Source organism: Gobio gobio (genome assembly GCF_949357685.1).
Source record: "Gobio gobio genome assembly, chromosome: 14".
NCBI classification, from domain to species: domain Eukaryota; kingdom Metazoa; phylum Chordata; class Actinopteri; order Cypriniformes; family Gobionidae; genus Gobio; species Gobio gobio.
Genome location: NC_137107.1, coordinates 29,515,738 through 29,539,257, shown reverse-complemented (window position 1 = coordinate 29,539,257; position 23,520 = coordinate 29,515,738). Strand labels below are relative to the sequence as shown.

The 23,520-nt window shown below is 40.9% G+C and overlaps 2 protein-coding genes across 3 annotated transcripts; both read left to right on the top strand.

Moving 5' to 3' along the window:
- The first annotated feature begins 330 nt into the window (after nucleotides 1-330).
- On the top strand, nucleotides 331-11,593 carry neu3.1 (sialidase 3 (membrane sialidase), tandem duplicate 1). Of its 2 annotated transcripts, none has more exons than XM_079835188.1 (3): nucleotides 331-429; nucleotides 8,712-8,944; nucleotides 9,608-11,593. In XM_079835188.1, the coding sequence occupies exons 1-3, from the start codon at nucleotides 423-425 to the stop codon at nucleotides 10,571-10,573; spliced, it is 1,206 nt and encodes a 401-aa protein (XP_079691314.1). In that variant the 5' UTR covers nucleotides 331-422; the 3' UTR covers nucleotides 10,574-11,593. The 2 variants fall into 2 exon arrangements, with proteins under 2 accessions (XP_079691314.1, XP_079691315.1); XM_079835189.1 differs by having other exon boundaries at nucleotides 347-444.
- On the top strand, nucleotides 11,577-14,277 carry LOC307137510 (sialidase-3-like). Its single transcript, XM_079835201.1, has 3 exons — nucleotides 11,577-11,774; nucleotides 12,255-12,503; nucleotides 12,848-14,277. The coding sequence occupies exons 2-3, from the start codon at nucleotides 12,270-12,272 to the stop codon at nucleotides 13,754-13,756; spliced, it is 1,143 nt and encodes a 380-aa protein (XP_079691327.1). The 5' UTR covers nucleotides 11,577-11,774; nucleotides 12,255-12,269; the 3' UTR covers nucleotides 13,757-14,277.
- Nucleotides 14,278-23,520: the final 9,243 nt, after the last annotated feature.

The window sequence follows — 23,520 nt, the reverse complement described above, 5'->3', positions numbered from 1 at the left end:
TAATTACTCTAGAAACGTAACTTACATTAACTCGGAACCAATGAGACCCTTCTACCACACAATGTCTCGATACAATACATGAAGTCTGTCTTGCATGGTTTCTTGGCAACCGTAAGAGATATGGGAAATGTAGTGTTTTTTTTACAGCATTTCACTTACTGACAGTGTTGAGATATTATATAAATTAATACAATTTTAATATTGTAAATTAATGGAATAAAAAAGTTATTCAAAACCCCACTGAATTAATACAAGTGAATGAAATAAGTTAAAGCGAGCTTGTTGGTTCGGAACTACATATCCCACAATACCCAGCGTGTAATTAGTTTCCTCTTTCGTCTTGCCCAGCTGAGCTGTCCGCAGTGGAGGAAGCTAGCCTCGCGCAGTAGCCTACTGTAGATTTAAACCGGGTTGTAAATGAGATGCAAGGTGAATTTAAACACTGTGTGTATTGTCATTTTTCGACTTAGATTTAGTTTTAAAATATAAGTGAATTTAAACAATGTTTGACGTCGTATCGTTTGCTTGAACTATGCATGCGTGACCACTGAATCTTGACTAATATATCCCGTACAGGACGTTTAAGTCTTGTTAGTGACTTCTATGATTGTTGTTTCTTGTTAATTAAGCAGGACCTGTATTTTCTCATGACGTCTCAACAACCCCTTACAAAAATAACCTACAGGAATCCTGCAGGAATATTATGCAGATTTCCTACAGGATTTTCAGCTCATTTTCCTGAAGGAATACCTGCAGGAATTTTATGAAGGAAAACATGCAGGAATTTTATGAAGGAAAACATGCAGGAATTTTATGAAGGAAAACATGCAGGAATTACATCCCTGCAGGGTTTCAAAATATAATATTCACAGTTCCTGCAGGACTGTTGTGGATATATATATATATATATGCAATTATACAGGACTTTGCAAGTTGTCTTCTGCAGGATTCATGCAGGGGGAATAACTTCACAACAAACAATGTATTTTCACAAAATAGTTATTTTATTTATTGAAGCTGTCAGAGCAGAGCGAAGCAGAGTCCAATTCACAGCCAAATGTTGCTCTATCAGTCAATGAAGCCTCTACACTGTTTTCCTGAAAAAAAGAAACAAAAAAGATTTTTTTTTAAATGTGTGTGTGTGTGTGTGTGTGTGTGTGTGTGTGTGTGTGTGTGTGTGTGTGTGTGTGTGTGGGTGGACTGGTAATCCCTACGTTATGGGGACAAAATGTCCCCACAAAGATGGCAATATCCGAAATCCTCGTCCTTGTGGGGACATTTGCTGGTCCCCATGAGGAAAACATCTTATAAATCAGACTAAGTGATGTTTTTTGAAAATGTAAAAATGCAGAATGTCTCCTGTGATGGGTAGGTATAGGGGCAGGGGCAGGGGCAGGGGGAGTGTGTGTGTGTGTGTGTGTGTGTGTGTGTGTGTGTGTGTGTGTGTGTGTGTGTGTGTGTGTGTGTGTGTGTGTGTGTGTGTGTGTGTGTGTGTGTGTGTGTGTGTGTGATGGGTAGGTTTAGGGGCAGGGGCAGTGTAAGGGGATAGAATATACAGTTTATACAGTATAAAAACCATTAAGTCTATGGAAAGTACCCATAAAACATGAAAACCCAACATGTGTGTGTGTGTGTGTGTGTGTGTGTGTGTGTGTGTGTGTGTGTGTGTGTGTGTGTGATGGGTAGGTTTAGGGGCAGGGGCAGTGTAAGGGGATAGAATATACAGTTTATACAGTATAAAAACCATTAAGTCTATGGAAAGTACCCATAAAACATGAAAACCCAACATGTGTGTGTGTGTGTGTGTGTGTGTGTGTGTGTGTGTGTGTGTGTGTGTGTGTGTGTGTGTGTGTGTGTGTGTGTGTGTGTGTGTGTGTGTGTGTGTGTGTGTGTGTGTGTGTGTGAGTGTGAGTGTGTGTGAGTGTGTGTGTGTGTGTGTGTGTGTGTGTGAGAGAGAGAGAGAGAGAGAGAGAGAGAGAGAGAGAGAGAGAGAGAGAGAGAGAGAGAGCAAGTGTGTGAGCATGAGCGTGTGTGTTGTGTGTATGACAAACTTTTACCTTACTCGTAACTTGTGCTCATCATTTAACTTTTCTCTTAGTGCTGCCCTGATGAACTTTTTTGGAACATCAGGAAACTTTTTTTGTACTGTGTCTGTAAATGCAATTCCACTTATCATATGTTATAACATTATTAACATTTTGCACTGTAACTGCACCATCATGTTTGCGTAAAGAAAAAAGCAGGACATTTTACTCACCTAGGATCAGCACAACTTTGTCCTGGTCAAGAGCTGGCTTTGCCATAGCGCCTTTGTTAGCATTGCCAGCCCTTCCAGACAGCCCATGTGTGGCCAGCGTCTCTCTCCCAAACACTGCCACTGCCAGATCTTTCACCATGGCAGAACATGATGTGCCCCCCCGTCCACAGCTTGTCAGGACAGCTGAACTAATTCATGAAGAAGTTAACATGCCTTCTACGACTTCTGCACAACACTTTATGTGAATATAGGCTATATAAACAAACTAATATATTTGTATTCACCTTTTCAGGGGGATTCTTCTGGCTTGATCCTTGTGGTTGTTGATTGACAAGAGTGTCCTGGTTCATGCACTTGAGCATTGGAAGAATTTCTTAAAAAATACAAAATAAATGATTACTAACAGACAACCACACTGAGAGATAAATTAATATATAGATGGATAGACAGAAATACATGAAGAAAAAAAGAATACCTTGTTGCAGAGCTATATTAAGTGCTCTTAGATTCTCATTTTCTTTTTTTAATTTCAGAATTTCTTTCTCAAGTCGAGTTTCTCGGCTTGAATGCTCTCCAGCTTGACTCTCCATGCTGTTAATCTCTTGCATTAACATACTATCCTTTCGGTGGATGACCTAAAGATGGACACACAATATTAGTATCTCGTGTCATTAATATTTGTGATTTTAAATCAGCATAATGAAAAATAAAAGTAGCCATTTAAAAGATGTAGGTATTACTTGATGTTTGACCGGAGGCTCATGATCAAATGATGAGGACGTTTTGGAGTGAGATGGGGACTGAGTTGGAGTGTACGTTTTTTTTTTCTTTGCTACTCTTTTTGCATCATTTTGCAAACATGGCTGATTTTTTCTTTTCCCCTCTAGCCTAAACATCCTCCTTCTGAGTGTATCTTTGCTCTCTAAAGGGACAAAAATTAAGTAGGAAATACATATATTCTATATCATGATTAAGTCTTGTTTGCTAAACTTTTACCATCAATATCTATAACTGTGGCTGGGGAACTTTCCTCTTCATAAGCTACATCCACAACATCTCCAGGTTCAAACTTTTTTTTAGTATGTCCTTTTTAGGGACAATATCATAGGTGGGAGGCTCCTCCTTCCATTCCACCAGAACCCATGTTTTGTTCATTTTCTAAATAAATAAATAATTACATGCATACATATTTACATACATACCATTGAACGAATATAAATACATTTATGTATTATTACAAAAAAATAATAATAAAAAAAAAAAATATATATATATATATATATATATATATATATATATATATATATATATATATATATATATATATATATATATATATATATATATATATATATATATATATATATATTAATCCAAAGGTGTACAAAACTCCAAAGTCTCATCATTCACATTCATCTGTTGCCTTCAGCTGATTGTATCCATGACAACAGTGTTACCTTTAACGCAACCAGCCAGCGATTCACGGTCTTGTCCGGTGCAGTTCATTTATTTCTAATCTAAGGTAACAAAAAGGTACAATGATATCAATTATTAGCAAAAAAAAAAGGAATGTTTTTTGTTAGCAATAGATAAAGCTAACTTTTTATAGTCATTTTTTAAAAAAAAGTTTTGATATAACGTTAGGCGTTATATGGCTATAATATAATAGGCCTACATTGGCCTATAATGTATCATCGACAGCAAAAAAAAGAAAGAAAAGAAAAACATCTTATGTTTTAGTGTTACAAATACACATTAATTTAGAAATGTATAACAGAACAGTAATTTAAAGCATAATAACGATACAATTATATAATAAAAGGCGGACTTACCTTCACAAGACAAAGTGACAGTTGATGAATGACGTGATGTCACGTGAATCGGCTACGCGAAGCAAGTGAGCGTCAATGAAACACGTCACCTCAGTGAAAAGATTCATTTACCGGTTCATGTAAATTACACAAGCGTCTTTTTCAGGGTGAAAGACAACACGGAGTATTTTACGACCAAACTGTTATTTTCTTTAAAAAAAAAAAAAATAGCCTTCTAAAATAAAACATGTCTTCCTATTAACTAAGTAAATTTGGTAAAATACCCAAATTCGTTATTGTAGTCATTTTTAGGAGATGTTCTCATTTGGATTAAGCTATTTGGGTAATGCAAAAAATATATTCTTTCTTATATTTACAAAGAAATAACACTAACGTGTTTCTTTTTGAAGGATATGGAGTATAAAGTGTACTTAAATGAAGAGGCATCTGTTCCCGCAGCTACAAAAAGGCGATGGACACAGAATATAATAGGTTGCTGAATTCAGAATGCAAATAACTGTATTTTAGGCAATTTGTTTCTTATTGTACAATTACATATTGACTTGCATTAATCAAATAAGCAAGAAGTCTGCTCTTTCTTCTTCTTCAGGAGCAAAAAAGCGAAGATCATACAAGACATGGCTTATTCCCGATATAGTTGAAGTAATTCAGGTTTTAATGTTGGCCTAAAAACATTTTCAGTGATAAATTCATGGCCATTTGTAGTCAGGAAACCATGTCTAAAATGCTCCTGTATGTTTATAATTTCATACTTATAGGAAAACATTTCCAATGATGACAGTGGTGACAATATCAGCAAATCTGACAGGAACTGCCCTGATGCTCATGTGAGAATATATATATATTTTTTCAAAGTTAATCTTCTTTAGAATTGTGTTTCCTTGTTGTCATAAGGTTGGCAATTCTTTTATCCTTTTTCAGCCAGAACATATCAAAATTAAAGAATAAATAAAATAAAACTAGGTTCAAGTACCTGTACATGTCTCACAGGAAAACCTTTCTACTGATGAAGAGAATGAGGTCGTCAGCGATGCTGATGAGAACTTTTCAGATGCTGATGTGAGAATGAATTTCTGATCTTTTTTTAAATCCATCGTTTTTTACATACATTTGTAAATATCGGTGTTCATATGGATTTTGTTTTAATGTGCAATAAATGCACAATTTCTGACAGGAAGGCTTTTCTGCTGATGACGAGGGTGATGTTTTTAGCACAGCTGATGAGAACTTTCCACAGACTCATGTGAGAATAAAGTTTAGAATATGTATCTAGTCTATAGCCTCATGTTTTTTTTTTTTTAAGCACACACTTCTTTATGTGTCAGCTTGTAATTAGTGCAATATTTACTTTCTAGATTGTCAGAAACCACAGTGCAGTTTGTGAGGGAAGCACAGAAGAAAGAGAGGAGTGGAGTGCCAGTGAGGAAAAAATATATCCAAATGCCAAAATCACTAATGAAGAATCTCTGCTGAGTATACTTGCCTACAGCCTCAGGCATACAACATCCAAAGTGGCTTTGAGTGACTTGTTAGATCTTATCAATCTCCACTGTCCTGATTCAACCAATGGTGTTCCAGATAGCTTATACAAGTTCATGAAATCCTTTCACTGTGACACTTTTGAAGTCCAGTATATTTGCCCATCCTGCCAACATTTCTTTGGGAATGAAATCCCCACCCATTGTGCTTCATGCAATGGTACCCCAGGGAACATGGAAAACCTAATCAAATCTGGCTCTGTCTTTATCAAGTTATCTATTTCAGATCAATTAAGAGGTAAATTTCAGGATACAGATTTTTGTCAGTCTTTGAATTACAAATGGTCAAGGACAAAGCGCAACTCACAAAATGTGGAAGACATATTTGATGGCACTATGTACAAATCGATTGATGCACTAAATGACCCAGAATTGGCAAATATTTCAGTGTCATGGAATGTTGATGGTGTTCCAATTTTCAAATCTTCTCCTTTTCATATCTGGCCACTTCAAGTCACAATCAATGAGCTCCCCCCTAATCTGAGGGCAAAGCATGTCATTCTTGGCGGTTTGTGGTTTGGGCCAAGAAAGCCAGAAATGAACTCGTTTCTGCAAGCATTTGTTAATGAATTGCGTAGTCTTGAAAACCAAGGGTTACCTTGTCAGTGGAAAGGTGAAAAATCAGTAGTCCATGTATACAGTTTGCTTTGCATTTGTGATTCAGTGGCTCGTTGTGCTGTACAGAATGTCAAGCAATTTAATGGAGAGCATGGTTGTAACTGGTGTTATCAGAAGGGTGAAGTTGTAGAAAAGGGTAGTGGGTTTACAAGGGTGTACCCTTTGCAGTCAACAGAGCCAGAGCTGAGATCACACAAAAAACACACAAAAGAAGCTCAGCAAGCTGTTGATTCTGGAACATGCATAAATGGTGTAAAAGGTCCATCTCCTCTAATGCTGTTGATGTTTTTTAATATGGTTTCTGGATTTGCATATGATTACATGCATGGCATATTACTTGGTGTTTGTCGCCAGCTGACCACCCTATGGTTTGACTCCAAATACCATACAGAGCCTTGGTACATTGGAAGAGTAATTGAGCAAATTGAAAGAAGGTTACTTGCCATTAAACCACCTACAAGTATAACAAGACCACCCCGTTCAATTTCTTTGCGTAAATATTGGAAAGCTTCGGAATACAGACACTTTCTCTTATTTTACAGCCTTCCCTGTTTGTTCGGCATTTTACCCAGACAATATCTTGACCATTTACTACTTCTAGTACAGGCTACATACATTCTCCTTCAAGATTCAATTTCCCCCCACGACATTGGCAAAGCTGATGGCCTTTTAAAAGCATTTGTGGGCCGTTTTGAGTCTCTGTATGGAAAGTGTCATGTGTCTTATAATGTCCACATACTTGTACATGCAGCAACATCTGTGAAAAATTGGGGTCCTTTATGGAGTCACAGTGCATTCTTATATGAGTCCCAGAATGGACACCTTCAGAAACTCTTTCATGGCACACAAGCTGTACCAGAACAAATTGTTAACATGTTTAACCTTTACCAACATGTACCACGGCTCATTGCTGCTGTATTCAATGATGAACAAACACAGCAAAGCAAAAGCTTTGTTGAAAAAATGTTGGGAGGCACCAAGATTGTGACAAAATGTATTGGTAGTTCTAGCGTGATGTTTCTTGGATGCCCACATGTACGACAGCCAACCCCAAGAGAGTCTCATCTCCTTCAAGAGTCAGGTTTTAGTGCAAATAAAGCTTTCAGTTTTTATTCTAGGGCTGTGGTTAATGGCAAGCGAATTCATTCAAAAAGAGCAAAATCTTTATCCAAAAGAATCAACCATGCAGTTCAAACCAAACATGGGTCTATAGCATTAGTACGATCATTTATAGACGTAGGCAATGCGCAAGGAGAGGGTCATGCCTTCATTGATGTTATGAAAACAACAGGTAATGACATCAGCAAAGACAGAGAATCAGGGATAACAGCAACAGGCATTTTAAAAGAAAGAGGGATTGACTCAGTTGAACTTATCAAATGCACAGATATACATTCAACCTGTGTCTACCTCAAGGACCTACCAGGTCTTGCAAATAATCTTTTTTGCATCCAACCAAATAGATGGGAGTTGGATTAAAAACAAAATAGCTGGATTTGCATCTTCATGTTATAAAAGGTAAAAGTGTACATTATACAGACTCATATCTCTTGTATGTTGACATGTCTTGGATATTTTGAAATGATTTAGAGAAATTGTTTTTTTTTTTAAATATAATTTCCTATCTATTCTAACTCTTAATTTTATTCATTTACTTGTTAAGACTCATTGTTTTTTCTCATTGCTGCCAACAGCCAGAACATGATATTATCAAAAATGGTTTCATGAAATGTACTTGAATCTACTTAAATAAAAAATTGTATGAATAAAACTACAGCAACTATATCAGAGTTTTTTTCTTTAGTCTAGACATTATATAGCCTATCCTGAATCCAAAACCTGTAGGTTTTTTTATATTTATTTTTCATTTTTAATTAATTTATTTTTCATTTACAGGGAAAACTCCTGTAAGCAAACATTGTTTCTGTCTGAGGTGCATGGCAGTCCTGCAGGATTTTTTATTTTTTTTAAACTGTACAGCGCAGTAAGTGCAGCACTATGTGCAGGACATTCCTACATGTTTTAGAATGAACCCTTCAGTACAACAGAAACATGCAGGAACATTCAACACAAGTGAAAAATCCTGCAGGATTGTAAAATTCCTGCAGGACTGCTGTGCAGTACAAGTGAAAAACCCTGCAGGATTTTATAATTCCTGCTGGATACCTGCAGAAAAAATGAAAATCCTGCAGGATTGTAAAATTCCTGCAGGACTGCTGTGCAGTACAAGTGAAAATCCCTGCAGGATTTTATAATTCCTGCTGGATACCTGCAGAAAAAATGAAAATCCTGCAGGATTGTAAAATTCCTGCAGGACTGCTGTGCAGTACAAGTGAAAATCCCTGCAGGATTTTATAATTCCTGCTGGATACCTGCAAAAAAAATGAAAATCCTGCAGGATTCCTGTAGGTTATTTTTGTAAGGTACGTGTCATATACCTATATGTTTACCTACTTGTTTATCTAGGAATGATTGACAGCATGGCGTCAAAAAGCTTCCCAGAACCCCAGCAAGCCCTACCTGCACGAACAGCATTATTCCAACAGAGGGATGGTAAAACATACAGAATTCCTGCTCTTATTTACATCAGTGATGGTCAGACTTTCCTTGCCTTTGCTGAAGAGCGCAGCTCTCCAAGTGACAGTGATGCAAAAGTGTTGGTCATGAGGAGGGGATCACTGCAAAATGGATCCCTTCAAGTAATTAAAATATTTCACAATATATAAATATTTATAAATGCATTCATATTTAATAATATATTCTTCTGTTAAAAAGTTTGGGGGCTAAATAAGAAATTACTTTGTCAGCAAGGACGCATCAAATTGATTAAAAGTGACAGTAAAGACTTTTACATTGTTTTTATGTATATATATATATATATATATATATATATATATATATATATATATATATATATATATATATATATATATATATATATATATATATATGCTGATTTAGTTCTCAAGAAACATATCTTTTTATTATCAATGTCAAAATATTATATATATATATATATATATATATATATATAATATTTTGACATTGATAATAAAAAGATATGTTTCTTGAGAACTAAATCAGCATATTAGAATGAGGATCACGTGACACTGAAGACTGGAATAATGGCTACTGGAATAATGGCTGATGAAAATTCAGTTTTGCCATCACAGGAATAAATTACATTTTAAAATTAAAAATGTTTATATTGTTATAATCCACAATATTACTGCCTCTGTGAGCATAAGATACTTATTTTTAAAACATATACAAATATTACCAACCCCAAACTTTTGAACAATAATCTATAATTTCATAATGCAATATTTATATGCAATTTAATGAATTGTCATTGTTTGCAGTGGTCTCCTGTTCAAACACTCTCTTCTGCCTGTTTGCCGGATCATCGAACTATGAATCCTTGTCCAGTCTATGAGAGGAAATCCAAAACCATCTATCTGTTCTTTGTCTGCATATTGGGCAATACCACAGAATATTACCAGATTTTTACGGGTAGAAACCAAGCCCGGCTGTGTTACATCACTAGTACAGACTATGGCCAGAGCTGGAGCAAGTTAACAGATTTAGAAAATAGTGTTATTGGAGATGAGATCTGCAACTGGGCTACTTTTGCAGTTGGACCAGGACATGGGATTCAGATGAAAAGCGGGAGACTAATTATTCCAGCTTATGTTTATTACATACACTGTAGGTGTTTTCCCTTTCATTTTCCACTCAAAGTGAGGCCTCATGCTTTATCATTCTATAGTGATGATTGTGGTGTCACCTGGCAGATGGGGGAGAAAATCCAAATGAAATCCTGTGAATGTGAGATGGCTGAGATCACAGACTATGCTGATCGGAGTTATTTGTACTGCAGTGCCCGTAGTACATGTGGCCACAGAGTTGAGGCTTTTAGTGAAAGCAGCGGAGCCGCTTTTGACAACCCTCGCATTGCAAAGAAACTGGTGGAGCCCCGTCACGGTTGCCAGGGTAGCGTTTTGAGCTTCCCCGTGCCTGAGCTATTGGAGGCAGAGGAGACAAAAGCAAGTGATTGCTTGACACAGTCAGACACAAAAACTTGGTTAATCTACTCCCATCCAACTAATAAAAAGAAAAGGAAGGATCTTGGAGTTTACTTGAATAAATCACCCTTGAATTCTTCTGGTTGGGGTCGACCATGGATCATCCACAAGGGTCCCAGTGGATACTCGGACTTGACGCAGTGTGAGGAGCGATTTGCCTGCCTCATGGAGTGTGGAGAGAAAAGTGAGATTGAGGAGATAGCTTTTGTGGAATTCAAGCTCAGCGATGTATTGTGCACTTGAAATGATAAAAGATTAAATTATCTTTATTAGGACTTCCTGTGAGATCTTTTGAGAGCTTTGGGTTATATTTGTATATTTCTCTAGGATTACAAAAAAGAAACCGGTTAGAAAATAGCAGTGTTTTGAATTCATAAAAATTGATCTGAGGTGAATCATAGCAGCTCTTGAAATCATGAAACTGTCATTATAATAAAGTAAGCTGTTATTGTGGTAATTTCATTGTCTTTATTGTACTGGCTTGGTTCATGTATTTATTTATTTATTTTAAGAAAAATGCCTATTATATGCCTATTGACCTTAGTTGTAGGATTGAATGGTGGTCACTGTTCATTTGTATGTTCTATCTCTTTGAGAGCATTCACTGAAATGAAGTGTCGAACTGTGCATGTTAAAGTTAACATATTGATTATGCTTCGACTATAAAAACAGGTTTACCATTTGCATACACATACATATATACTGGTTAAAAAAACATTTCCAGTTAGCTCCTTAAAGCAATATTTTTTACTGAATTGAATTCAAGTCTGCTTGATTTGTATGTTATAGACATTTTTTATTTATTCAATATAACACCTACTACTAGCTTGGGTAGCAAAAGTTACTTAGCTTATAATTTGTACTTTTACTATCTTTGGTGTAGTGTTTACTCTTGAATTATTATTATTTGAATAGCTGTGTTGTATCTGTAATTACCACACAGATTTTTATTTCAACCGTCCTGTTTAGTTTGAATTAATTTGAATGTTTTCATTTAAAATAGTTATAGAAAACTGTCTTGTTTTAGACTGGTGTCATTAAAACTTTTGGAATGTGGATAATTTTAGTGTCGTCATGATTTTTAATCAAAATTGATTGTGTTTGATATAATCTGCAACCAAAGTACAATCAGTCAAGAAAGTAATTTTACCATTTAATCTTTGTTGGTATGTCAGTAGGGGGCGATGTTAAGTTGTCAGTCCTGTTACCATGACGTACAGTAAACTGAAAAACTGGATATTTGTATAAATAAACACACTTAAGCACACGGATAGCAAGGTTAAATTGTTTATTACTCGTCTCCATGTGTAAAAATGAAGTAAAGAATGGTGTAAAAACATATATATACAGCGACGGCCAGCATGTATCAAGTTTTGTTTCAGGTGGAAGTCTGGTGAAGTAGTCTGCAACGCACTTTCACTTTTGTAGCAGAAAGAGCATTTCTGTGAGTATGTTGTTCATTCATGCAGTATCATATTAAGCTGCCTTTTAAAGCGTACAGCAGCCAGATATAAAGAGCAACGTTGCTATTTAGTTACGCTTTAAAAGGCAGCTACAGTCACTGAAAAACAACGGGGACAAGTTTTGCTATAAGTAATTCTGTCAAGCGTCGAACCGTCACTTTTGCTTTCATGATATAATTTACTTGCATTGATTTTTGTTTACATGCTTTATGGTTTTGTTAGCATTATGACTGCTTGTAATTTGATCGAAGTAAGGGGAATAACGTTACACAATCTCCAACTCCAACAAACCCACACATTGCAATGCAGTCTCTATACGAAGAGAATTGCCAAATGAATGAAGGACAGGGTAACAATTACAGCAAAATATTTGATTTAGTGTTCCATAAATATAGCTTAAATAAGCCCTCTATAAGACTTCACCACAAGTGCTCATATAAAACGGTGTATTCTATTTCTAGGACTTAAATGTAATAATGGACAAAACACAACCAGGAAACAAATCAGGACCCTTTCCAGTAACAACATTATTCAAACAGGAGCATCAAAACTCTGAAAGAAAGCAGGTGACATACAGAATTCCAGCTCTCATCTATAATGATGACAATCAAACCTTCCTTGCTTTTGCTGAAAAGCGGAAAACTGTCGACGACACGGATGCAGATGTCCTTGTGATGAGAAAAGGAATATGGAAAGATGGAGGAGTTGAGGTGAGACTTTACATTAATATTTAGTGAGTCTTGTACAATATTACACAGTTCTCTGAAACTTCGTAATATTGGGCCTGTGTTATTGTTGCAGTGTTGCTAGGACAATTGTTTTATACATTTTATTGTAAACTTTTTCCTAGTGGATGTTTTAAGGGAATATATACAGGTAAAATGATAACAAAAAATTATTTCCACTCGAATCAATATTTCATGTCCATTTATTTATTTGGTGAGTAGCATATAAGCATAAACTTTGCATTTTAAAACAAGATTTTTAATGAGACATGAATACTATCCTTATAAGGTTTTTTATTATTATTATTTTATTATTATTTTTTCTTCAGTGGAATAGTGGTCATGAGTTGCTCACTTCAGCTTGTCAACCAAACCGCCGCAGTATGAATCCATGTCCGGTCTATGAGAGAGATTCCAAGACCCTCTTTCTGCTTTTCATCACTGTTCCCGTTGGACTCTCTGAACACAAACAAATACAAAAAAATAAGAATCAAGCACGACTTTGTTACATAAACAGTAAGGACGCTGGCAAAACCTGGAGCCATATTACAGATTTGACAGCAGATGTGATCGGTGAGCAGGTGCAGGACTGGGCAACCTTTGCTGTTGGACCAGGACATGGTGTTCAAATGAAGAGCGGGAGAATGATTATCCCGGCCTATGTGTATCCTTGCCACTCACTCAACTGTAAGCCCACATCACGTGCATTTGCATTCTACAGCGATGATAACGGAAGCACTTGGCATGTAGGAAAACGTATGGATTATGAGTCTTGTGAGTGTCAGATGGCTGAGATCATAGATGACGAAGGTAACAGTATACTATACTGCAATGCTCGAAGTACATCTGGCCACAGAGTCGAGGCTCTAAGCGTGAGTAATGGAGAAGTTTTTGACAAGCCTTTATCTGCACATAAGCTGACAGAGACCGGACATGGTTGCCAAGGAAGTGTTTTTAGTTTTGTCCCTGATTGTGCGCCTGAAAAAACATGGCTACTCTATTGCCATCCAACGAATCCAAGCAAGAGAACGTGCCTTGGCGTCTACTTGAATAAAACTCCTTGGGATGCCTCTGGATGGGAGGATCATAAATTAATCATCTATGATGGTCCAAGTGGATACTCTGATCTGGCGCTGTGTGGGGATGGAAAACTCTTTGCCTGTCTCATGGAATGTGGAGAGATAAGTGAGGTCGAAGGGTTAGCCTTTGTCCTTTTTAAACTCAGCGACATCATTTAGGTCAAGAGCGCTGAATGAGACTGCAAAAAAAGTAGTTTTGGCAAGTGAGGCATACGTGACATACACAAAATAAAAAGGTTGCTGCCCATAAGTCATTCTGAATAGACACATAACCAACATATATTTTAAAAGCCAACACTTGTTTTGTTGTTTCATTTACTACGTGCCCCTCAAAGTGTTAACCTCAACAGTTATCATCACTTACCTGTTTTACATTGCCCTGCAAGTGCAAATAAAGCGCTGTGTTGATATTTATCCCCCCTCTCTTTCTCTCTCTCTGAGCCTGTCATATCCTAGCACATTTTTAAACTTAAGTAATAATTAATATCACATATAATTATCTTTTGTTCTGCATACTTGTCAGCGAAGTCCACTGCCAACATAACACCATGTCCCCTATGGTGCATAGATGAATAAATGTAACTAAAGTGTTGTCTTTGTTTACATTTTTTTATTACAAAGAGCATTTTATTCTTTAAAATACAATGCAGTAAAAATGGCAGATAGCAAGATAAGCAGATAACAAAAAAAAAAAAATCCTATTCTAGTTCACACATGGTTGATTTAACAGAGAAAGGACATTAAGGGTTAGTTTCCCTATTGTACTCTGGCAATAAGTTCCATTCTTTAAAAGTACTTCTACAAATTGGAACAATGCAGTCCCCTCTAGTCATTCCTCTTGTTCCCTATTACTTCTTTGCTTTATAAATGCATTAAAAGAATAAAACAGGCAGAGATTGGCATTTTGTTAAATTTCCCCTACTCAAAAGTCTATATTTATTTAATATTAAGCAGTTATGGTCCAAAACTTAAAGGGTTTGTTTATATAGACTTACAATTGACGTTATAGTTGTTTTGTTATGTAAAATGAGGGATCATCACAGCATTCATATGCATCATGGCTGTACCAAAATGCAATGAATTTATAATAAATCTAAAATTATTTAAAGAATTTTTTTTTTCACATGTGTTCCAAATGTAAAATTAGAGATCAGGGTTTGACTTTAACATGTCTTGCTATACCAAAATATGCAAAAATTTTGCATTTTAAACTATGTGTATGTAGAATCCACTAACATTCAAAAACACATCTGTTTCTCATGAAATATGTGCTGCAGCTGACCACAAAGTTCAGTGGAAATTACTTCTCCACCCAAAGGAAGTATCTGGGACTGGTGATAACAAACCTTGGAGTCTTGCCTGAAGTTCATCAATACAGGGGATTTACGCTACCACCTGCAGAACATGTAGAATATGTAAGAGTCGGTTTTGGTGCTAAGACAAAAGCTGAGATACGCACCTCAGCAATTGAACAATAAAAGTCACTAATCTTGAGGAAAAGATCTCACAGAAACTGTGACAACACCCTGACAAACATTCCTCCCCCCTCCCCATTTTGCCCTCTCCTTGTCCTGGTTTCAAGTCACCAAATGCAGATATATCTGTGATGATGTATTTTGTAAATCTATTGTTTTATCCCTTTCATGTTTGATGTCTTTTTAAAGGTCTCAGTGCGAATGGTAAAATGGTCTCAGTTTCACTGCAGTCAATGGTAGTATTAGAAGGATTGGAAAACTAATGAGAATTCAGTTCTCCTTTGAGTAGCCTCTTCAAAGATATCTGATCCATTCCCCCAAAACCAGGTGGGGGTGTTGCAAATATTTACAGCCCTTTTGTTCTGGTTGGAGTATTTAAGGCTGGATGTTCTAACTCTCTGGGGGAATATTCTGCAATCAGACCCCCCGTGCAAACTGCATGTAGATGTGCCAGACATGATGACTCTTTTAAATTATTTTCATATTGCTTTGCAATTGTGTTTTATGTTTTTACGCTGATCAGTTGTGTACCATGGATTCTTGCTTACGTATTTACTTTTCTTGTCTGGCCAAAATAAATGTTAACCTTGATTTCTCTTGTATGGTTCCGAAATCGTTATTCTAGTATGGATCGATGTAGAGTTCTTTATTACCGCAAAATCTAGGGTTATGATAGATCAAACCGATGACGCCACGACTGAAGCATGGAGCGCAGCGTGCGCGATATTCCGATTTCTGACTATCGCTGGGTTAGCAAGTTGTAGTCCGTAGATATTACTAAAATTACACTTTTTGTTGAGTGAGCATGTGCAACCACTTAAAGGTAAAATATTCACCCTACATCCTCTGACTAATCACAGAAGTAACCGTTTTGTGTCCGTGAGCGCGCGAACCGGACGCGTCATGTCTCTGTGCGATTTAGGGTCTCTCGATGAACGAATATAAAAACTAGGAAGATATAAAGAAAATCAACGATCTAAATTAAATCGCAACTAATCGTAAAATCAGCTGATAAACTCTAAATGTAGCACACTTTATGGAGTCACTTAGAATTGGAGTCAGATAAAATTATTAATGGAGTCAGATTTAAAATGAGATATCAATAAATTAGGAGAACTTCACAGAAAGGCTGAAAAGACTTACACGCAGAATTCCTTCTGGCCAAGTCATTAGTTTTCGGTTTTTGGGCTAATGGATGGAGATTTACAAATATTTTTTTTTCTTACAATGCATCCAGCTGAATATTTTAGGAAAAAAAGTTTTTTTTAAATGTGCCTTTTTTTATTTTTCTTCAATGTGATTTACTGTACATTCAGGAAATATTTTGATGTGCTCATTCGCATCCAAACTTTTTTCTCGCCTCCCGGGCATTTAAGTTCTCGTCCGCATTAATGGTCAAGGCTTACACTGCCTGCGGAGAAGCCGCATCGTTTCTGCATGCCATGGTGCTCCTGCAGGTCCACTAGGCCAAAGCGCTCAAGGAATTGCACAAGGGTAGTTCCGACCCAGGCGTTATGCAGGAACTCAGGGCAACGAAAGTCACTGCACGCTCCCTCGGTCCACACTTGTGGTCCAGGAATGCCACCTGTGGCTGAAGGGATCATCATCATCAGGGCTCAACTTGATTCAACATTCTGCCGCTGGCTCTCCGGAGTCCAGCAGTACCCACATTTTCAATAAAAGAGCAGTTTCCAATTTCCCTGGGCCCCAAGAGGTCCAGGTTAGCGGTGCGCGATGCCTCCGGGGCTTGTCACTCCTTTCCTCCCCTCCCCTCCCCTCCCCTCCCCTCCCCTCCCCTCCCCTCACCAGGGGACAGCAGTGTGAGGCTCGAGGATGCCCCCGGGCTTTCTCACCCACACTCTGCCCCACCCTGGAATACCCTCCCCAGATCATCTCGCTGGCTCATCCGTACCATCAGACTCGGCTACACGATTCAGTTTGAGTACCGGCCACCAAAGTACAAGGGCATCCTCTTCACCTCCGTGCGAAGCAGCAATGCTCAGGTCTTGCGGTCAGAGATCGATGTCCTACTGGCGATGGATGCGGTCGAGCCGATTCCTCAAGCCCCCTATATTTCTCTAGGATTTCAAAAAAGAAACCGGTTAGAAATGAAGTGTCGAACTGTGCATGTTAAAGTTAACATATTGATTATGCTTCGACTATAAAAACAGGTTTACCATTTGCATACACATACATATATACTGATTAAAAAAACATTTCGAGTTAGCTCCTTAAAGCAATATTTTTTACTGAATTGAATTCAAGTCTGCTTGATTCGTATGTTATAGACATTTTTTATTTATTCAATATAACACCTACTACTAGCTTGGGGAGCAAAAGTTACTTAGCTCATCATTTGTACTTGTACTATCTTTGAAGTAGTGTTGTATTATTAATAATACTCTTGTATTATTATTATTTGAATAGCTGTGTTTTATCTGTAATTACCACACAGATTTTTATTTCAACTGTCCTGTTTAGTTTGAATTAATTTTAATGTTTTCATTTAAAATAGTTCTAGAAAACTGTCTTGTTTTAGACTGGTGTCATTAAAACTTTTGGAATGTGGATAATTTTAGTGTCGTCATGATTTTTAATCAAAATTGATTGTGTTTGATATAATCTGCAACCAAAGTACAATCATTCAAGAAAGTGTCTAATTTTACCATTTAATCTTTGTTGGTATGTCAGTAGGGGGCGATGTTAAGTTGTCAGTCCTGTTACCATGACGTACAGTAAACTGAAAAAAATGGATATGTGTATAAATAAACACACTTAAGCACACGGATAGCAAGGTTAAATTGTTTATTACTCGTCTCCATGTGTAAAAATGAAGTAAAGAATGGTGTAAAAAATATATATATACAGCGACGGCCAGCATGTATCAAGTTTTGTTTCGGGTGGAAGTCTGGTGAAGTAGTCTGCAACGCACTTTCACTTTTGTAGCAGAAAGAGCATTTCTGTGAGTATGTTGTTCATTCATGCAGTATCATATTAAGCTGCCTTTTAAAGCGTACAGCAGCCAGATATTGTTACAAACAGAGGTGACACGGATAACAGAGGCAGGTGAGAGCAGAGTTTATTTGTTGAACCAGGATGTGAGCAGGTGCGGTGAGAGTCAGAGAGAGTGTTTCTGGTGAATGCTGGTGATACGATACGTTTCTTGGAAGTTGAACACAGGGACAATGGATCGAAGGAGAAGAGGACCAGGAGACAGGACGAGACGAGGAGACACTCAGGGTTCGGTGGAGATCAGGTAAGAAATCAGGTGAGTCCGAGGAAGCAAGCATGTAGAGTCATGTGCAAACGTTACCGGACAGTGACAGAGTGTGAGCGTGGGGCTTAAGTGCAGGTGGTGATTGCTGTGGTGATGACGTGCAGGTGTGTGTGCTCAGTATTCAGGTGATTGTGATCGTTGTAGTTGTGAGAGGGTGGAGCCTGGCGTGCTTGTAACATTACCCCCCCCCTTCAAGGCCATCTCCTGAGGGCCGAGGACCCCGACGCCGTGGTGGTCGACCTCTACCCCGAGGTGCCAGTCGTTCAGGGCGGGTAGTGTGGAACGTCTCAGGCAGATTCGGGTCAAGGATGTCGTGCCTGGGTACCCAAGATCGTTCTTCAGGGCCGTACCCCTCCCAGTCCACTAAGTACTGGAGTTGACCACCACAACGCCGGGAGTCCAAGATGTCCTGGACCTGGTATGCTGCGCCGTCGTCAACGAGGAGTGGAGGGGGAGGCTCCGGAGTAACGCCAGGCTTTTGGGAAACAGGAACAGAAGGGTAGTGAGGTTTCAGGAGAGACACGTGGAAAGTGGGGTGAATCCGGTACTGAGGGGGTAATTGGAGTTTGTACGTCACCGGATTGATCTGCTGCAGGATGTTGAAGGGACCAATGAACCTGGGACTCAACTTCTTACACTGCAGACGCAGTCTGATATCCCGGGTGGACAGCCAGACCTTCTGCCCAACCTGGAACGTCGAAACATCGGAGCGGTGAAGGCCGGCTGTCAACCTGCGTCTGCAGAGTGCCCGTTGGAGTTGATGATGAGCTGAGTCCCAGACCCTCTCGCTCTCCCGGAACCAGTAATCCACCGCAGGGACGTCGGAGGGTTCCCCAGACCAAGGGAAGAGGGGTGGCTGAAAGCCGAGTACGCACTGGAACGGAGTCAGGCCGGTGGTGGGTTGTCGAAGGGAGTTCTGTGCGTACTCTGCCCATCCTAGGAAGTGGTTCCAGGAGTCCTGGTGGCCGTGACAGAAGGTACGGAGGAAACGGCCAATCTCCTGGATCTTTCTTTCAGTCTGCCCGTTCGTCTGAGGATGGTATCTGGACGTGAGGCTTACGGTCACACCTAGGAGTGTGATGAAGGCTTTCCATACTTTGGAGATGAATTGAGGACCTCTGTCTGATACAATGTCTTCGGGGATGCCATAATACCGGAAGACGTGGTTAAACATGGCTTCCGCGGTCTCCAGGGCTGTGGGGAGTCCTCGTTGTGGGAGCAGTCGGCAGGACTTCGAGAAGCGATCCACCACTACGAGGATACAGGTACAGTTCTCAGAATTGGGTAGGTCTGTAATGAAGTCTACCCCTAGGTGTGACCACGGACGGTTGGGAACGGGCAGAGGCAGGAGTTTCCCGGCTGGCAGGTGTCGAGGGCTTTTAGCCATGGCGCATTCCCGGCATCCCCGCACGTACCTTCTGACATCAGCTGGCATGTGTGGCCACCAGAAGCGCTGGCGTAGCAGCGAGAGGGTTTCATTGACCCCAGGGTGACCAGTGCCCAGTGATGTGTGCGAGGAGTGAATGAGAGGGATGCGTTGTGCTCATGTGATGTACTGCAAGCCCGGAGGACAGCCTGGCGGCACGTTGGTGGAGGCATTGGCAGAGGGCAAGGTCTCTTCTGACCATGTGATGGGACTGAGGAAGAGCTTCGCGGGGAGAATGGGTTCCTCTTCTTCTTCGGATCGTTCCTCGGGGCCGTGGATGTGGAAAAGGGCATCCGCCTTGATGTTCTTGGTCCCTGGCCGGTAGGAAATGTGAAAGTCGAACCTCGTGAAGAAGAGGGCCCAGCGAGCCTGTCGGGGGTTGAGTCGTCTTGCCTCGCGAAGATACCCCAGGTTCTTATGGTCAGTGAGGACCAGGAACGGATGTTTGGCGCCCTCTAACCAGTGCCTCCACTCCTCCAGTGCGAGCTTGATGGCGAGGAGCTCTCGGTTGCCGATGTCGTAGTTAACCTCTGCCGGGCTGAGCTTGCGGGAGAAGAAGGCACATGGATGGAGACGGCTGGGGTTCCCCTGCTGCTAAGATAGGACCCCACCCACCCCGGTGGTGGAGGCGTCCACTTCCACGACGAAGGGGATCTCGGGATCGGGATGAACCAAGAGGGGAGCTGTCGTGAAGGCATCCCTCAGGGTCTGGAAGGCTTGGGTGGCGGATGGGGTCCAGGACAGAGACTTGGGCTTGTTGCGGAGAAGGCTGGTGAGGGGACTGGCGATGGAGCTGTAGTTCTGGATGAAGCTTCGGTAGAAATTGGAGAAACCTAGGAATCGTTGCAGTTCTTTAACAGTAGATGGGGTTGGCCAGGACCGGATGGCTTCCACCTTCCTCTCATCCATCCGGATGCCACTGTGATCGATGATATAACCTGTGGAGACACTCCCGGAGCACCTCATGTATGAAGTCCTGGAATACGGAGTTGGCGAGTCCATATGGCGAGTCCGTTGGCGAGTTCATATGGCATCACCAGATATTCGTAGTGACCTGTGGGCGTGACAAAGGCGGTCTTCCACTCGTCCCCCTCACGTATCCGGATGAGGTTATACGCGCTGCGGAGGTCCAACTTTGTGAACACAGTGGCACCACGGAGATGTTCCAGGGCAGCTGGGACGAGAGGAAGGGGATACCGGAATTTGACTGTGATGTTGTTCAATGAGCGGTAGTCAATACAAGGCCGCAAGCCTCCGTCCTTCTTTGCCACGAAGAAGAAACTCGAAGCAGCAGGGGAGGTGGATGGACGGATGTAGCCTTGCTCCAGCGCCTCCTTGATGTAATCCTCCATGGCCTTCTCCTCCGGAAGGGAAAGGGGATAGATTTTCCCCCTGGGCACTGGTTCACCTGGCAGCAGATCGATGGCACAGTCCCATGGCCGATGGGGAGGCAGCTTGGAAGCCCGTTGGGGACAGAAGACGTCTCTGAAGGGGGCGTAACAGGCGGGGACATCCACCGATCGTTTCTCTGCCGGACTCTCGATGGACGTGGCACAGACAGGGAGATCTTGGGGACGCGGAGAGGGACGAATCGGTGGAGATGGGAAGCAGTCCGGGAAGCAGCTGTCGCCCTACTTCAGGACTTCTCCCGTCTTCCAGGAGATGAGTGGGTTGTGCTGCTCTAACCACGGGCGCCCTAAGATGATGTCAGCGGTGGATTCCTCCAGAACCAGCAGGTGTAGTCGTTCCATGTGGAGGATTCCGACTTGCACTCCGATGGGGCCCACGGAGCGACTAACCTGCCTCCGACTGAGTGGTCTGCCCGTTATCGACTGGACTTGGTAGGTCGTCGAAGTTGCAGACGTGCGAAGCTTGAGCTGGCGGCAGAGGGTTCCCGAGATTAAGTTTCCGGCTGACCCAGAATCGAGGAGGGCAGTAACTGAAAGGGAAATTCCAGCAGGGTTCACAGTTGTGGTGAGTGGCTTCATCTTAGTGAGAGAAGGGATGATTGCACTCACCATGGGTCGAGGAGGACGGACTGGGCATTCGGAGATGTAATGCCCAGGTAGACCGCAGTATAGGCAGAGATTCTGGGTCAGCCGTCTCTGCCGCTCAGCCGATGTCAGTCGGGTGTTCTCCAGTTGCATGGGCTCGGGGTTGGGTTCTGGAGTGCTGACATCACCTGGTCGGCGGAGGAACAATGACGACTGGCTCTGGTGCTTTTCAATGCACGACTGCATACGAGTGGCGAAGCGTATGGAGAGTTGGATGAAGCGTTCTAGCCCGATGGTATCCTCGTATGCAGCGAGATGCAGCCCCACCCGAGGATCCAGACCCTGTCGGTAGGTCGTAATCAAGGACTGCTCGTTCCATCCACTAGCAGCAGCGAGGGTTCGAAACTGTAGAGCATACTCATTAACAGTGGAGGTACCTTGTTTCAGATATATCTGTTGTCCGATCGACGAATCCCATGATGGTTTCCCAAAGACCTCCTTAAAGTGAGACATGAACCCCGACAGGGTCTGTATCACTGGACTGTCTGTGGACCACATGGATTCCGCCCAACGAGAAAAGTTGAGATGTGATGAATGCTACCTTAGCGTGGTCGTTGGGGTACAGGCGTGGCTGCATCTCCAGGAACAGCGAACATTGTAAAAGGAATCTGTTGCAATCCTCCGCCGAACCAGAGAAGGGCGCCGGTCTGGCCATGGGACTGGCGTACTCAGGGGGCGAAGAAGCAGTGGTGTGGATCCCGGAAGTGCCCGCCGGTGAAGGTGCAGGTGCGCTGGTGGGGAGAGCTCGCCGAACGGCGTCGACGAGCTCTTGGAAGGGATCCGGGGTGCTCATCCTGGTGCACTGTGTTGGTCCGGTAATCTGTTACAAACAGAGGTGACACGGATAACAGAGGCAGGTGAGAGCAGAGTTTATTTGCTGAACCAGGAAGTGAGCAGGTGCGGTGAGAGTCAGAGATAGTGTTTCTGGTGAATGCTGGATATGCTGGTGATACAATACGTTGCTTGGAAGTTGAACACAGGGACAATGGATCGAAGGACACGAGGACCAGGAGACAGGACGAGACAAGGAGACACTCAGGGTTCATTGGAGATCAGGTAAGAAATCAGGTGAGTCCGAGGAAGCAAGCATGTAGAGTCATGTGCAAACGTTACCGGACAGTGACAGAGTGTGAGCGTGGGGCTTAAATGCAGGTGGTGATTGCTGTGGTGATGACGTGCAGGTGTGTGTGCTCAGTATTCAGGTGATTGTGATCGTTGTGGTTGTGAGAGGGTGGAGCCTGGTGTGCTTGTAACAGATATAAAGAGCAACGTTGCTATTTAGTTACGCTTTAAAAGGCAGCTACAGTCACTGAAAAACAACGGGGACAAGTTTTGCTATAAGTAATTCTGTCAAGCGTTGAACCGTCACTTTTGCTTTCATGATATAATTTACTTGCATTGATTTTTGTTTACATGCTTTATGGTATGGTTAGCATTATGACTGCTTGTAATTTGATCGAAGTAAGGGGAATAACGTTACACAATCTCCAACTCCAACAAACCCACACATTGCACAATGCAGTCTCTATATACGAAGAGAATTGCCAAATGAATGAAGGACAGGGTAACAATTACAGCAAAATATTTGATTTAGTGTTCCATAAATATAGCTTAAATAAGCCCTCTATAAGACTTCCCCACAAGTGCTCATATAAAACGGTGTATTCTATTTCTAGGACTTAAATGTGATA

Excerpts from the sequence above, each read along its gene's own strand:
- neu3.1 (XM_079835188.1), top strand. Across the intron at positions 8,945-9,607 it reads TGCAAAATGGATCCCTTCAA|TGGTCTCCTGTTCAAACACT; the intron begins GTAATTAAAATA and ends CATTGTTTGCAG.
- LOC307137510 (XM_079835201.1), top strand. The coding sequence starts at position 12,270 with ATGGACAAAACACAACCAGGAAACAAATCAGGACCCTTTCCAGTAACA. Across the intron at positions 12,504-12,847 it reads GGAAAGATGGAGGAGTTGAG|TGGAATAGTGGTCATGAGTT; the intron begins GTGAGACTTTAC and ends TTTTTTCTTCAG.